This window comes from Pan troglodytes, chromosome 8, assembly GCF_028858775.2.
Source record: "Pan troglodytes isolate AG18354 chromosome 8, NHGRI_mPanTro3-v2.0_pri, whole genome shotgun sequence".
NCBI lineage: Eukaryota > Metazoa > Chordata > Mammalia > Primates > Hominidae > Pan > Pan troglodytes.
This window is the reverse complement of record NC_072406.2, coordinates 28,320,241-28,335,416: the sequence shown is the minus strand read 5'-3', so window position 1 is coordinate 28,335,416 and position 15,176 is coordinate 28,320,241. Positions and strand designations below refer to the sequence as shown.

General features: G+C 44.9%; 1 protein-coding gene and 1 pseudogene across 7 annotated transcripts in view; both read left to right on the top strand.

Annotated features, from left to right (window-relative positions):
- Nucleotides 1-4,942: 4,942 nt before the first annotated feature.
- LOC107966716 (cytochrome c oxidase subunit NDUFA4-like) lies at nucleotides 4,943-9,310 on the top strand (annotated as a pseudogene).
- Nucleotides 9,311-9,667: 357 nt separating this feature from the next.
- Nucleotides 9,668-15,176, top strand: part of NMT2 (N-myristoyltransferase 2) — a 66,695-nt gene continuing 61,186 nt past the window's right edge. For 2 of the 7 annotated variants that reach the window (XM_016962704.4, XM_016962703.4), the window contains exon 1: nucleotides 9,668-9,889. In XM_016962704.4, the coding sequence (XP_016818193.1) occupies nucleotides 9,780-9,889 (110 nt within the window). In that variant the 5' untranslated portion in view covers nucleotides 9,668-9,779. The remainder of the gene's footprint in view (nucleotides 9,890-15,176) is intronic. The other 5 variants (XM_054660783.2, XM_016962706.4, XM_016962705.4 and 2 more) reach the window with 4 other exon arrangements.

The window sequence follows — 15,176 nt, the reverse complement described above, 5'->3', positions numbered from 1 at the left end:
ATAACATCAAAAACAATATTTTCTTTCTTTTTTTAAAAAAAAATTTGTTTTTTTGAGACAGAGTCTCACCCTGTCTCCCAGTCTGGAGTGCAGTGGCGCGATCTCGGCTCACTGCAACCTCCGCCTCCTTGGTTCAAGCAATTCTTCTGCCTTAGCCTCCCGAGTAGCTGGGATTACAGGCGTGCACCACCACAGCTGCTAATTTTTTAATTTTTGGTAGAGATGGGGTTTTACCATCTTGGCCAGACTGGTCTTGAACTCCTCACCTCGTGATCCACCTGCCTCAGCCTCCCAAAGTGCTGGGATTACAGGTGTGAGCCACCGCACCTGGCCTCAAAAAGAACATTTTCTTAGGACATTTTAGACAGTAATGAGCAAGGCCGAATGCAGTGGCTCATGCCTATAACCCCAGCACTTTGGGAGGCCAAGGCTGGAGGATTGCTTGAGGCCAGGAGTCTGTGACCAGCCTGGACAACATAGCGAGACTCCATGCCTACAAAAAAAATTTTTTGTTTAATTAGCTGCTTACCTGTAGTCCTAGCTACTGGGAAGGCTAAGGTGGGAGGATGGCTTAAGCCCAGGAGTTCAAGGTTACAGTGAGCTATTATTACACCACTGCACTCCAGCCTGGGCAACAGAGCAAGAACCTATCTCAAAAAAAAAAAAAAAAAAAAAGTACTGAGCAAAATAAGAGAAGCCTGTAGGCTTTAGGGATACACAGACCTGGGTTTCTATTTTGTTTAAGGCATTTGTTTAGTAAGTTTGGATAAATTATTTAACCTCTCTCGTGCTGTTTTCGCCTTGAAAAATGAGAAGAGTAAACTTTTCAGACCACTTAGGGATGAAAAATCAAGGTTTAAGGTTTCTATTATGCAAGATGAGTAAGTGCTAAAGACCTGCTGTACAAGACTGTGCTTATAGTTAATAACACTGTAATGTGTATGCACTTTAAAATCTATTAAGATGCCAGGTGTGGTGGCTCATGCCTGTAATCCCAACACTTTGGGACACCAAGATGGGAGGATTGCTTGAGCCCAGGAGTTTGAGACCAGCCTGGGCAACGTAGTAAGACCCCCATTTACAAAAAATTAAAAATAAAAAAATTAGCCAGGCATGGTGGTGCGTGCCTGTAGTCCCAGCTACTGGGGAGTTGAGGTGGGAGGATCACTTGAGCCTGGGAGGTCAAGGCTGCAGTGGGCCGTAATCATGCCACTATGTTCTAGACTGTGCAGCAAGTGACACGCTGTCTTAAAAAAAAAATTAATTAAAATAATAAATAAGGCCAGGCACGGTGGCCCACACCTGTAATCCCAATATTTTGGGAAGCTGAGGCGGGCAGATCATTTGAGGTTAGGAATTCGAGACCAACCTGGCCAACATGGGGAAACCCTGTCTCCACTAAAAATACAAAAATTAGCTGGGCGTAGTGGTATGCGCCTGTGATTCAGCTGCTTGGGAGGCTGAGGCAGGAGAATCGCTTGAAGCTGGGAGGGAGAGGTTGCAGTGAGTCGAAATCCTGCCACTGCACTCCAGCCTGAGCTACAGAGTGAGACTCTGTCTCAAAAATAATAATAATAATAATTAAATAATATATATTAAGAGGGAGAATTTTTAAAATAATATGTGTAAAACAGATGTCTAATATACCAGGGGACTTTATTAAACAGTAGTTATTATTGTTAAAAATGGAAGAACTAGATATAAAAATCACCTTTTTTTGTTTGTTTCACTTATCTTTCAGTGAGAGCAATGCCAAGTTTAGCAAATAGTTCCAGTTTTGCAAGGATTTTTTGCTGTGACCTGAGACCAGAGAACTGCCGCTTGTTCTAGATTTTGCAAGTGGCTGGTTTGGCTGTAGATCAGATGGAACTACCCTTCCCAAATTACAGTTTCCCTTCTTCTGGCTTTTTATTCCTGAAGCTTGGTTTCTAGGGAGAGCTTCCTGCTGGAACTTTGACCTTTAGGAAGCTGAACCTAGTGAAGTGTGGATTTGCAGCTCAGCACTCCTGAACATTTGTTAACCTGAATTGATCAAGTTCAGGCAAAGTAGTAGTTTATTTTTTCATTAATGAGTTTAGGGTTTGCGTGGTTGATTTTTTTACATTTTTTGGATTTTTCCCTTAATATTTTATGAGGAAAATTTTCTTTATTTCCTTTAATTTTTAATTTCTGTGGGCACATAGTAGGTACATATATTTATGGGTTACATGAGATATTTTGATACAGACATACAACGTGTAATAATCACATCAGCCTAAAAGGGGTACCCATCTCCTCAAGCATTTATCCTTTAGGTTACAATCAAATTATACTCTTTTAGGTATTTTTAAATGTACAATTAAATTATTGACTGTAGTCACCTGTTGTGCTAGTAAATACTAGTCTTATTCCTTCTGACTATATTTTGTATCCATTAACCATCCCCTCTTTCCCCCCACTCCTCCCACCCTTCCCAGTCTCTGGTAACCATCCTTCTACTCTCTGTCTCCATGAGTCCAATTGTTTTAATTTTTAGATCCCACAAATAGATGAGAACATGCGAAGTTTGTCTTTCTGTGCCTGGCATATTTCACTTAACATAATGACCTCTAGTTCCATCCACGTTATTGCAAATGACTGGATCTCATTCTTTTTTCTGGCTGAATAGTACTCCATCATGTATATACACCACATTTTCTTTATCCATTCATCGGTTGATGGGCACTTAGTTTACTTCGAAATCTTGGCTATTGTGTTGCAATAAACATGGGAGTGCCGCTATCTCTTTGATATACTGATTTCCTTTCTTTGGGGTATATACTCAGCAGTGGAATTGCTGGATCGCATAGTGGGTCTATTTTTAGTTTTTTGAGGAACTTCCAAACTGTTCTCCATAGTGGCTATACTAATTTACATTTCCACCAACAGTGTACAAGTGTTCCCTTTTCTCCACATCCTCACCAGCATTTCTTATTGCCTGACTTTTGGATAAAAGCCTTTTTTTTTTTTTGGAGACGGAGTCTCACTCTGTCGCCCAGGCTGCAGTGCAGTGGCGCGATATCGGCTCACTGTAACCTGCGCCTCCCGGGTTCAAGTGATTCTCCTGTCCTCATCCTCCCTAGTAGCTGGGACTACAGGCATGCACCACCACACCCAGCAAATTTTTTATTTTTATTTTTTGTAGAGGTGAGGTCTCACCACATTGCCCAAGCTGGTCTCAAACACCTGGGTTCAAGCAATCCTCCTGCCTTAGCCTCCCAGTGTGCTGGGATGATAGGCGTGAGCCACTGCACCTGGCTTTTTTTTGCTTTTTAGTCAGGTTTGCTTCTCTCTTTAACTGCCACATATTTTGTTGTTGAAGGAGTGTGAACAACTGTGTGCTCACATATAATTCCTGGAAGAAATCTCTGTTTTCAGAAGAAACAAGTAAAACTATCTCTCCTTCCTATGGCTTTACTTTGAGTTTTTATGAAAATCTATGGTAAGGAGAAATTGCGTCTGAATACTTCTGCAACTAGACTATTAAAAGGTCCTGAGCCAGGTGCAGTGCCTCACACCTATAATTCTAGCACTTTGGGAGCCAAGGTGGGAGGATTGCTTGAACCCAGGAGTTTCAGACCAGCCTGAGCAACATAGACCCTGTCTCTATAAAGTATTAATAATTTTTAAAATTAGCTGGATGTGGTGGTGCATGCCTGTAGTTTCAGCTGCTCCGGAGGCTGAGGCAGAAGGATCGCTCGAGCACAGGACGTAGAGACTGCAGTGAGCCATGATCACGCCACTGCATGCCAGCCTGGGTGACAGAGTGAGACCCTGTCTCAAAAAAAAAAAAAAAAATGTCCTGGAGGATATCATGTTAAGTGAAATAAAGCAGGCACAGGAGGAGAAATTCTTCATGTTCTTACTCATGTGGAAGCTAAAAAACTTGATCTCATAAAGGTCAAGAGTAGAGCAGTGGTTACTAGAGCTAGGAAGGGAAGTGGGGAGGGGGACTAGAGAGGTTGGTTAATGAATACGCAATTGTAGTTGGATAGGGGGAATAAATTCTGGTGTTCTATAGCACTATAGGCATATAATAGTTAACAATTTATTGTATATTTTCAAATAGCTAGAAGAGAAGGTTTTGAATGTTTCCAATGCAAAGAAAGGACAAATGTTTGCGGTGATTTTTTTGGCTAATTACTCTGATTTGATCATTATACATTGTATGTATATATGGAAATATCACACCACAGCCCATAAATTCCATGGGCTATATTATTAGGTGCCCACTAAAAGCAACTTTAGGTTGAGGCGGAAAGATTTCTTGGGCCCAGGAGTTCGAGGCTGCAGTAAGCTGTGATTCTGCCACTAAACTCTAGCCTGGGCAACAGAGCAAGACCCTGTCTCAAAAGAGATATAATTTTAATTAAAAAAAAAAACAAAAACAGCTAAGGCTGGGCTCCATGGCTCATGCCTGTAATCCCAGCACTTTGGGAGGCCGAGGCAGGCAGATCACTTGAGGTCAGGAGTTTGAGACCAGCCTGGTCAACATGGTAAAACCCTGTCTCTACCAAAAAATACAAAAATTAGCCAGGTGTGGTGGCACATGCCTATAGTCCCACATACTCAGGAGGGTAAGGTGGGAGAACTGCTTGAACCTGGGACCAGAGATTGCAGTGAGCTGAGATCGCGCCACTGCACTCCAGCCTGGGTAACAGAGTGAGACCCCATCTCAAATAATAAAAATAAAATTAAATTTAAAAATAGCTTTAGAAAGATATTGGGCTGGCAAACAGGGAAAAAAGGGGTGTCATAGATTCATTCATTCGTTCTATAGCTCTTATGAAGTGTCCTCTTTGTTACAGGCACTGTTTGGGTGATGGAGATACAGAGAGAAGCACATGACATATGATTCTTCAGGAGCTGCTGGGCTAGTGCTGGGATGATGGCAAACATATAAACCCTCGGCAGGGGAGGCAACATGGGAGCTGTGTCCTTGGTGATGGCAGGTAGTAAGGAAAGGGCATTCAAGGGCCTGGTGCCTCCAGAGACGAGGAAGGGAGCCCGGGGCATATGGAGGGCCTGGAGAGGCTCAGGTCAGAGCTAAGACCAGAGGTACAGTGAGGCTATGGTGTGGAAGGGACTTGAACACCAACCTAGGGGGATTTGACTTGATGCAGAAGGCAACTGGGAGCCACATTGTTTCTAAGTCAGGGGATGAACATGCTCCGATTGCCATGGAAGAATTTTCCAAGCAGCGCTATTGAAAAGAGTGATGGAGCCTAGATGCAGGGAGACATGGCATCTGGAGGCTGCTGCAGCCCTTGGCGTGTATACAGTTGGCGCTCACCTCTTCCCCTTCTTTGTTTCCTCCTCCCTTTCCTGATTTTCCTCTATCTCTTTCCTCTTCTTTACCTACTGCCCTCACTTTCTTCATCAGTTACTTTCTCCTCCATCCTTTCTTCCTGAAAGGGCCAGAAGCTCTAATTGTGGACAGGCTAGAACAGATCCTTTTGCCTCCTTTAGTATTTCTACTTCGAGTAAAAATGTCTGATGAAACAGTGTACTTCTGTAATATATCATCCTTATCAATAAAATAACTAACGAAGTTTGGCAATAAACTATCCAGTGATATACTCGTGGGGAAAACCTGAACACATTTAAGGAGTTTGGCGAGCAGTGCAGTTTCAAGGTGACCCTATTTATAGAATGGAGGCACCTTCCACCTCCTAAATGAACACATACTTCCATCTGCTGTGGCATTGTTCGGCTTCCTCTAGAATTTTCCTTGGCATCACCCGCAAGCCCCAACTTGTCCTACAGGGACAAGACACAGACTCACCAACTGTGAAGTTCTGAAATGCAGCTGATCTGCAATACTCACTGTGGCACCAACCTGCTGGTTTGAACAAGTATGAAAACCTTTTAGCAGAATACCAAGCAATAGGAGGTGCAAATTACCCTCACAGTGACCACGAGAAAAGCTTCTCCAACGCACAGTTGCAAATGGTGCAGGGTAGTTACCGGGTTCCTCAAAAATTAAAAAGAAACGGAGTCACTTAAAAAATAAAATAAAATCCAGCCAGACTCTAAAGCAAACCAGCTAGCAAGAATAGCTAGTGTACTGCAAAAGTAATGGGCTTTGCTTTTGTGAACCCAGAATGGAAAGTGCAAACTAATGGTTTGGCATAAGTCTTTTTCAGACATACCCAGATATACAGATAGTGATCGTGATAGTAAAAAAAGGAGTGTCTTGAAGATTTTTTTTTCTTTTTTTCTTTTTTTTTTTTTTTTGAGACAGAGTCTTGCTCTGTCACCCAGGCTGGGGTGCAGTGGCGCCATCTCGGCTCACTGCAAGCTCCACCTCCTGAGTTCACACCATTCTGCCTCAGCCTCCTGAGTAGCTGGGACTACAGGCACCCGCCACCACACCCGGCTAATTTTTTGTGTTTTTAGTAGAGACAGGGTTTTACCGTGTTAGCCAGGATGGTCTCAATCTCCTGACCTCCTGATGCGCCCGCCTCGGCCTCCCAAAGTGCTGGGATTACAGGCGTGAGCCACCGCGCCCCGGCCTAAGGATTTCTTTTGGTCTTTGTTTTTCTGTAAGTTGGTTAGTTATTACTGCTTAATAAAACACTCCAGGCCGGGCGCAGTGGCTCACGCCTGTAATCCCAGCACTTTGGGAGGCTGAGGCGGGCGAATCACTTGAGGTCAGGAGTTTAAGACCAGCCTGGCCAATATGGCAAAACCCCGTCTCTACTAAAAATACAAAAATTAGCCCAGCATGGTGGCAGGCGCCTGTAATCCCAGCTACTTGCAGAGCTGAGACAGGAGAATCGCTTGAACCCAGGAGGTGGAGGTTGCAGTGAGCTGAGATTGTGCCATTGCACTCTAGCCTGGGCAACAAGAGTGAAGCTCCGTCTCAAAAAAAAAAATGGTTAGGATAGTACGTTTTATGTTGTATGTATTTTTCCAAAATTAAAAAAGAAGTTAAAACAATTTAAATGAAAGAAGACCAATTGTACAACTATAATCTTACATCTGTAGTAGGAGTGGGCCAGGCAGAATAGAAAATTCCCAAAGGCCTTTTAAAATACACTGGCAAGATACTACTTAGCCCAGGGCCTGGTGGCTAGGCTGGTTCTCTGCTTTCCAATTGGAGGCCTCTGCTTGCAAACACGCTCCACCAGATCATCGGTCAGGCCAAGAAGCATCCAAACTTGATCTCCCTCTTAGTATTTATTGGAGCTAGAGGTACTGGAGCAGGACTGTATCTCTTGCGTCTGGCATTTTTCAATCCAGATGTTAGTTGGGACTGAAAGAATCACCTAGATCCCTGGAACAAACTGGGTCCCGATGATCAATTCAAGTTCTACTCAATTAATGTGGATCACGGCAAACTGAAGAAAGAAGGTCCAGATTTCTAAATGAAATGTTTCACTATAAAGCTGCTTTAGACTGAAGGTCTTCCAGAATCCGTCCGCACAATTTTCCACTTCACCAGGAAATAGTTCTCCTCTAAATGAATGAAATCATGTTGATGTAATCTATTGGAGATTACACGGATTAATAAATAACTGAAACTTGAAAAAATAATACACTGGCAGCCATTTCACAGTGCTCCCATCCACCAAATAAACTTTAGATCTAAGATGCTGGAAGTTGCCACTTGGTTCCAATTCTCCAAATTCTGAAATTAAGCCAGGGAAATAAGTAAAAATGTTTAGAAACATAGTGTTTCTATACAGGACAGTAGGATTTAGGAAGCCCCAGGGTCATCTGTAAACTTTTCCTTCCTTCCAAAGATTAATGCTGTAAAACATTTGTATTATATAATACTTCAATCAAGTACTGTACCGATGTACTTCAATCCAGTACTGTACCAACTTGTTTCCATTCTGGGGAACAGATGTTCCCTGTTTGTCATTGTTTTCTAGTGTTTCACTGGTTTTTGATGCCCTCATTTTATTTTTCCAGGATTATTTGTTTTCTTTTTCTTTTTTAGAGCAGTTCTTAGTCAAAACTTCTTGAAAATTCAGATAAATATATGACTGCTGAGTTTCCTTTGCCTTAAGTTTTAAAAACTCTTTTAGAGAACCCTTCTGGCAGGTTAGAGTGGATGATTTGATTGATAGGCTTGCTCCTGGCCAGTTTCCTGTTGGTTACCCGAGCGGGCTGCGGGTTCTCCAACAATCCATGTTCACAGAGATGAGCTGCAGGAACCTCACTCATCTGTATTTGCTTTTATCCTAAAGTTTCACAGAGGTGACATGTGACATTTTGCCTCAGAAATAGTTGCCGTTGTTAAAGGCAATATTGTATTTCCTTTTGTGTTTTGACCCCATTTGCCCTTCTTACAGAATTTTAGTTGTCTCAATGCCAAACAGCTGACGGGCTTTGAAATCGCTCTGCAGTTTTCATCTTTTGATACTTCTAGCTCATTGCGTTTTAAAAACATAGTCTCCCTTGGGGAAAAAAGCCATAAAATGCTCCTAGTATCTTCTGCAAAAAAAGGACCCACACCAAAAAATTCAGGTGGCTCTTTAAAGTCTCATTTTCCTCACTGAATGGGTTCTGATGATTATCTTTGCAAAACCACTGCGGAGACTTCCGGTGGCCTAGCAGCACATTTGAACAAGATCATCTCAGCAAAGCAAAGGACAGGACAGCTCTGTACAGAATGCAGTAGCAAATAAGAGAGGCTGAACTTCACTGGTCTTCTATTTGGCAATACTACAGAGTGCCTCCCTTCCCTCTTCTGAGAGAGACAGCGGACAATTTCAGCACAGAAGGCCGTGCACGTTTGCTTGGAAATCTAGGTCATGACCTTGACTTTGGGAAAGCCAGGGTGGCCTACCTGAAACTGTCCAATCCCCCAGCATCGTGGACACGTCCCCATGTCCCTCAAGATGTCTGTTCTGGTCTGAGCCGTCCGTAGTAGTGTCCAGGGAAAGCAGGGGTAGCTCAAAAATTTCTGTCAAGAGTTTTAGTGCTGCAAGCCTGGTTGGGACAGGGCGGTGGTGGGCTGGAAATACTGTTTTGACTTTGAATTTGATTTTATAATGTATTAGATGGATAGATAGATGCGAAATGGAATTGTTAACATGTATGTGGAGGGGCGGGAAGAGTTTCTGGAAAGCCCCATCCCTGAGTGCCTACTCCTGAGTGGGAAAAACCCCTGCACGGGCTGGGAGCGCTCCCTAATTCGTCCAGAAGTAAAATCGCATGGCCTGTGTTCCAAAAATGCCGCCACTCAGGATGTCAAGTCTGCACGTTTGCAGCTTTGAGAGCCGAGCCCCAGGCAGAGGCACCGCGCAGGCCTGGATGTACAGGACTCGGCCCTGTGCAGGGCTGGCCAGGGTGAGCAGGGTTGGAGCTGGCGGGGCGGGGAGGGGCGGGGCCATCCGGGGGAGGGGGGGGCTGCAGCGGTGGGCGGGGTTAGAGGGCGGGTTTGAAGCCGGCAGGGTGGGGAAAGGCGGGGCTGGAGGGGAGGGGTCTCAGAGGCGGGCGGGGTTAGAGAGCTGGATTGAAGCCGGCGGGACAGGGAGAGGCGGGGCTTGGTGGGGAGGGACGAAGAGGTGGGCGGGGTTCAAGCCCGTGGGGCAGGGCGGGGCCGGCGGGCAGGGCGCGGACGGTGAGGGGCGGGGATGGAGGGCGGGGCGGGGGCGGGACGGAGGGCGGGGAGGGGGCGGGGCGCGGGCGGGGCGGGGCGTAGCGCCCGGGCTCCGACTCCAAGCAGTACGGCGGGAGGCACTAGAGGGAGCTGCGGCCGCCCCGGCCCGGCCCCGAGCACCGCCTCCCCAGCCAGCGCCGCCGCGATGGCGGAGGACAGCGAGTCTGCGGCCAGCCAGCAGAGCCTGGAACTGGACGACCAGGACACGTGCGGGATAGACGGGGACAATGAGGAGGAGACGGAGCACGCCAAAGGGTAGGGGCGGCGCGCTGGCGCACCGGGCGCGACAGGGCGGGGACCGCGCGCGCCAGGGTCTCCCGCTCGGGGGTGGCTCCCAGGACTGGGGGTTCTTCGGCCGCTCCGCCCCGCGATGGCTTCTCCGTGGCGCGGAGCCCATGGTGAGGTCCGGGGCGCGCGGCTCGCGGGAGAGTGCAGTACGCGGGGAGGCGAGGCCCGGGGTGGGCGGGGAGGCTGGGGCCCGGGCGGGGAGACGCTACTGTCACTTGCCGCGCGCCCCCGGCCAGCCTCGCCCATCCCCGCCGGCGGCCTGGCCCAGGAGGCGCATGTTGCTCTCGCCCGCGGGTGGCTCCGGTGGGCGCCGAGGAGAGGCGCTACGCCCTTCCCTTTGTGGCGGCCGCAGCCTGGGGTAGGAGGTCGCCCTCCCCTGCCCCCTGCCATCCTTGTTAAGTCCCTTCAGACTCCCTCTCCGCAGCCGCCACCCGAAAAGAATGGGCAAAGACGTGGGTGGAGCGGCGTGGAGGTGCCCCTGATGGTGTCGGGGCCGCAGGCGGCCAACTGCGCAAAGTTCTGGCGCCGAGGGGGTCCCGGGCCCGGCCCCTGCTGGGGATACTGGGCTTTGCACCGCCTCGCCTGTCCCTAGAGCTCTTCAGAGCAGGGCCGATCCCCTGAACCGGGCTCCCGCTGACCTGGCCGTATCCTGTTTGCAAAGCTGGTATTTGATCTCCAAAACTCGATGCACCACGCATTTTCACACTTGATCGGGTTTCTTAATCCTTTCCCTTTGCCCCCGAACCCTGCAGACTTGATTTGCTCTTCTGTTGGAGAAAAGGATTGCTTCAGGTGAAGGCCGGTGTTGATGCTCTCTTTTTAGAGGCAGTGGGTCATTTTAAATAAAAACTGGTGTCCTTTTAAAGTGCTGTTTACATTACCCTTTTACCCTATTGGATTCAAACTATGCGCTGGCACAGAGCGGTTCTTGCTACACCCTTAGAAGTGAGATTTTTCGAACCATGGTGAGTGACGGAGAAGTGGGTCAGCTTAAAAAACATGATAGGGAGGCCTGAGTCACAGATGGTTTACTGAGTTCATAGAGAGATTCTTGAAATGATTGATCATTGAAAGTGTAAATCATTTGCATTCTACTTGTCTACTTTAAGATTTATTATAGAAAGGGACTTTTGACTGACCTCTAATTCATTATAAAATATTAACAAGAAATCAAGAAAAAGAAAAGCTGACTATGTGCATCTCCCATTTGCAAGTTGTTTTTATCTTTGCCGTGAATACTTCAGTGGCGGCTGCAAGTATCGAATGTTCGAGTCTAGAATATTTTTTTTAAAGAGAGGAAAGGAAATTGCATAGGAATCTGAACCTGAGCTCTGTTTATGCAGGGATAGAAACGTGTTTGTGATAGATAGCTAAATACAAATATGTTTTTGAAACGGTAGTTCTATTGCCAGAAATGGGCCCAGGTGCAGATGCAAGCTGATGGATTAGCTTCAGTACCTGTGTTTTCTTTCTGGAGAGACCCTGGACTTTTATCTTCTCTGCTGTAATTTCTGTTCATTGTTCCTCCTTTGATTGATATTCTAGGTTGGGGGCTTGATTAGGACTTCTTTGCCTACACTGTTGAGAATGTCCCTGGTACAAAGAATTCCTCATCTGTGTGCGCATTGATCTGAGCCTGTCCCCCGACACCTTTCAAGAAGCTAAAGTTCCCAGAGTAGCACCCAGAGGCATCTGTGCTGCCTTCGGAAGTTTTCAGTTTTGTATATCAGCACATTTTATATATTAGAAAGGTTAATCAAAATTTAGAGATGCCCCATGGACTGAAATGTTTTAACCAAGAGCAGATACCATGTTAATAGCTTCTAGTGGGAAAAGATTAACATAATGGATGTATTGTACTCTATTTAAATGTAAGGAGATTAAGAAAACTCCAAATGACTGCTCTCCTTGGATTGCCTGTTTGGATTTGAATTTAGACAATGTGTGCCAAATTTGGGGGAGTAAATGTGTTTTATTTGGCTCATGTACTGATGATATCGCAGTAGAAACCTAGGTTTTCTTTAAGTAGCTCAAGTTTGTAAATGTTAAAATTTGAAAGACTCTTTTTCTATACTCGGCCTCTTCATTCCCATCAGTTTAAATAAATAACAAATAATGAGCCTTTGGATGAATCAATAAGAACATGTTTCACCTCTTAAAGGCAGTTTGTCAATTTGAGGCCACCAGGCAGCGGCCAGTGCAGAGAGGTAATTTACTGAATAGTGCCCTTGTGGCCTGAAAGAATTCATTTACCCCACCACTCAGTATAATGTATTTACTAGTCCTTTTAGACATATTAAGTTGAAACTAAAGCCTCAAATAAAAGGAAAATACCCAATTAGAGTCTTGTTTTGCACCAAAATGTAAGTATTTAAATATGTAAAACTGCATATGCTTTTCTTTTATTTTCATGGAATTTTCTTCATGGACTAAAAAGGGTATTTCGTTTTATAGATAATGCTAAGAGTCCATGAATGAAATATCAGATGTTTTATGTTTAATTAAAAGCAATGGCGTAAGTATTATAAAATACTTGAGTCTCACTGTCTTTATATCTTGTTTTTCATGGAAAATGTACCTTTTTTTTTTTTTTTTTTGAGACAGTCTTTCTCTGTCACCCAGGCTGGAGTGCGGTGGTGCAATCTCGGCTCACTGCAACCTCCGCCTCCTGGATTCAAGCAATTCTCCTGTCTCAGCCTCCTGAGTAGCTGGGATTACAGGCGCGTGGCACCACACCCAGCTAATTTTTGTATTTTTAGTAGAGATGGGGTTTCACCATGTTTGCCAGGCTGGTCTCGAACTTCTGACCTTAGGTGATATGCTTGCCTCGGCCTCCCAAAGTGCTGGGATTACAGGTGTAAGCCAGTGTAAAGAGTTAAATGTACTCTTTAACTTTTTGGTCCACCCAAGCGTGGAAGTGGCAAACCACTATAAAACTTTCATGAATTACAAAAAACATGGGGGAAGAAGGGATTGTCAGTTTTAATTAGTGAGACTATATTCAGACAAGTATAATTTTATTATTTTCAAACAATGTGTGGCAATTAGAACCAGGCTAATGGAGGATTGCCTAAAGAGATCTTTATATAACTTACTTTAACACGTGATTTGCAATTAGAATTAGGGAGTAGGTCTTTATAAAGAGCTTGAAGGAGCCTGGAAAGACTTTCTACATAGATAAAAATTAACCTCAGTCCAGCTTCCTATATGAATTATTAGAAATAGTCCAGATTACTGAAGATTTCTGTTCTGCTATGGGTGGTAGTGGTACAAAAGAGGTGACCTGGAGGATGATTTTTTTTTTTTTTGAGATGGAGTTTTGCTCTTGTCACCCAGGCTGGAGTGCAATAGTACAATCTTGGTGCACTGCAACCTCCGCCTCCCGGGTTCAAGCAATTCTCCTGCCTCAGCCTCCCAAGTAGCTGGGATTACAGGCGTGCATCACCACGCCCAGCTAATTTTGTATTTTTAATAGAGACGGGATTTTACCGTGTTGGTTAGGCTGGTCTCAAACTCCTGACCTGAGGTGATCCCCGCCTCTGCATCCCAAAGTGCTGGGATTACAGGCGTGCGCCACCATACCTGGCTAATTTTGTATTTTTAGTAGAGATGGGGTTTTACCATGTTGGTCAGGCTGGTCTTGAACTCCTGACCTCAGGTGATCCCCCGGCCTCGGCCTCCCAAAGTGCTGGGATTACAGGCCATGGTGCCCGGCCTGGAAGATGAATTTCCTAGGAGCTTTCACTGTTGGATCTGAGGTTAAGATGCTCAAGGATCTTTAATACTTCCCTCATTTTGCTGTGTTTTTGCCTTCTGTTACTTTCTTCTGAAGGGCTTTGGGGACATTGAGGACAGGCCAAATTGTTGAAGAATTATTTAGAACCCACTGTCTTCTCGCTGTCCTTTTGATGTCCGGCTTCTCCAGTTATGAAATACATTTGATATTGGTCATGATCTCGTACTGAGCTAATGTTATGGTCCATTGTTGGAGACAGAGTCAAATAAAATTCGTGTTGAACTTTGGTAACAAAACCAAATCTGTCCCCTTGCTTAACCAACATTGACTTACAGAGCGCATATACTTCCTAGAAAAATAGATGTTTCTCATAGCTTTCCGTTAAGAGAGCTTTTCCCTCAATATTCACTGGAAGCAGCTACTAAGAAGATTTATATAGGAACCAAAATAAACATAGGTGAGTATGTTTTTGTGGGCAGATACATGACTAAATTAGTCCCTGGGGTAGACATGAAATAGGGTTAAGACCTTTTTTTTTTTTTTTTTTTTTTTTGAGACCAATTCTCGCTCTGTCCCCCAGGCTGAAGTGCAGTGGCGCGATCTCGGCTCACTGCAAGCTCTGCCTCCCAGGTTCACGCCATTCTCTTGCCTCAGCTTCCGGAGTAGCTGGGACTACAGTAGGCGCCCGCCACCACGCCCGGCTAATTTTTTTGTATTTTTAGTAGAGACGGGGTTTCACCATGTTAGCCAGGATGGTCTCCATCTCCTGACCTTGTGATCCGCCCGCCTCGGCCTCCCAAAGTGCTGGGATTACAGGCGTGAGCCACCGTGCCCGGCCTAAGACGTTTTTAAGAGTTCTTTTTCTTAGAAAGATTGAAGATCTGGTATTGGACAAAGATGAAAACTTTGGAATTCTTTTAACAAAGAACATAATCTGTCTTCTACCATCCCCAATTTAGGGGGAAAAAAAAGGAAGTTCTTCTTTGGGCACTATGTTGTTGTATCTGACTTTATCTGTCTATTGTTGAAATTGAGTTGGGAACTTCCCCTTTGTCAGCTGTGTGGTATCAGTGGGAAAACGCAGAAACATTATGACTTGCAATAAGTTTTTCTTACGGAAAATTTAGGGATAACTCAAAGCTGCCCTTTCTGAAATTTGATCTGTTATCAACTGTATAAATCGAAATGGAAAAATAGATTAACGACAGTCTTTGCCTGAGGGACCTCCTCAAACCAAGAACTACTGTTTGAAATGATCGAGTATCTGCTAAGACTTGCATCTGAATGGGTGATGTCACCCTTTGGCCCAGAACAAATTTTTTCCAGGGTTGTCTAAATATAGGACACATACTTTGCCATCTTTGTTTGTTAGTGCAAATGTACGTTATACATCTATACTAGTTAAAATCACTTTATTTTAACAGAACCAAGTTCTACTCCAAGTTCAAGAAATTGATTGTTGTTTCCTTTGAAAACATGTTAATGACTTTTTAAAAATACGCTTATTCAAAAATCAAA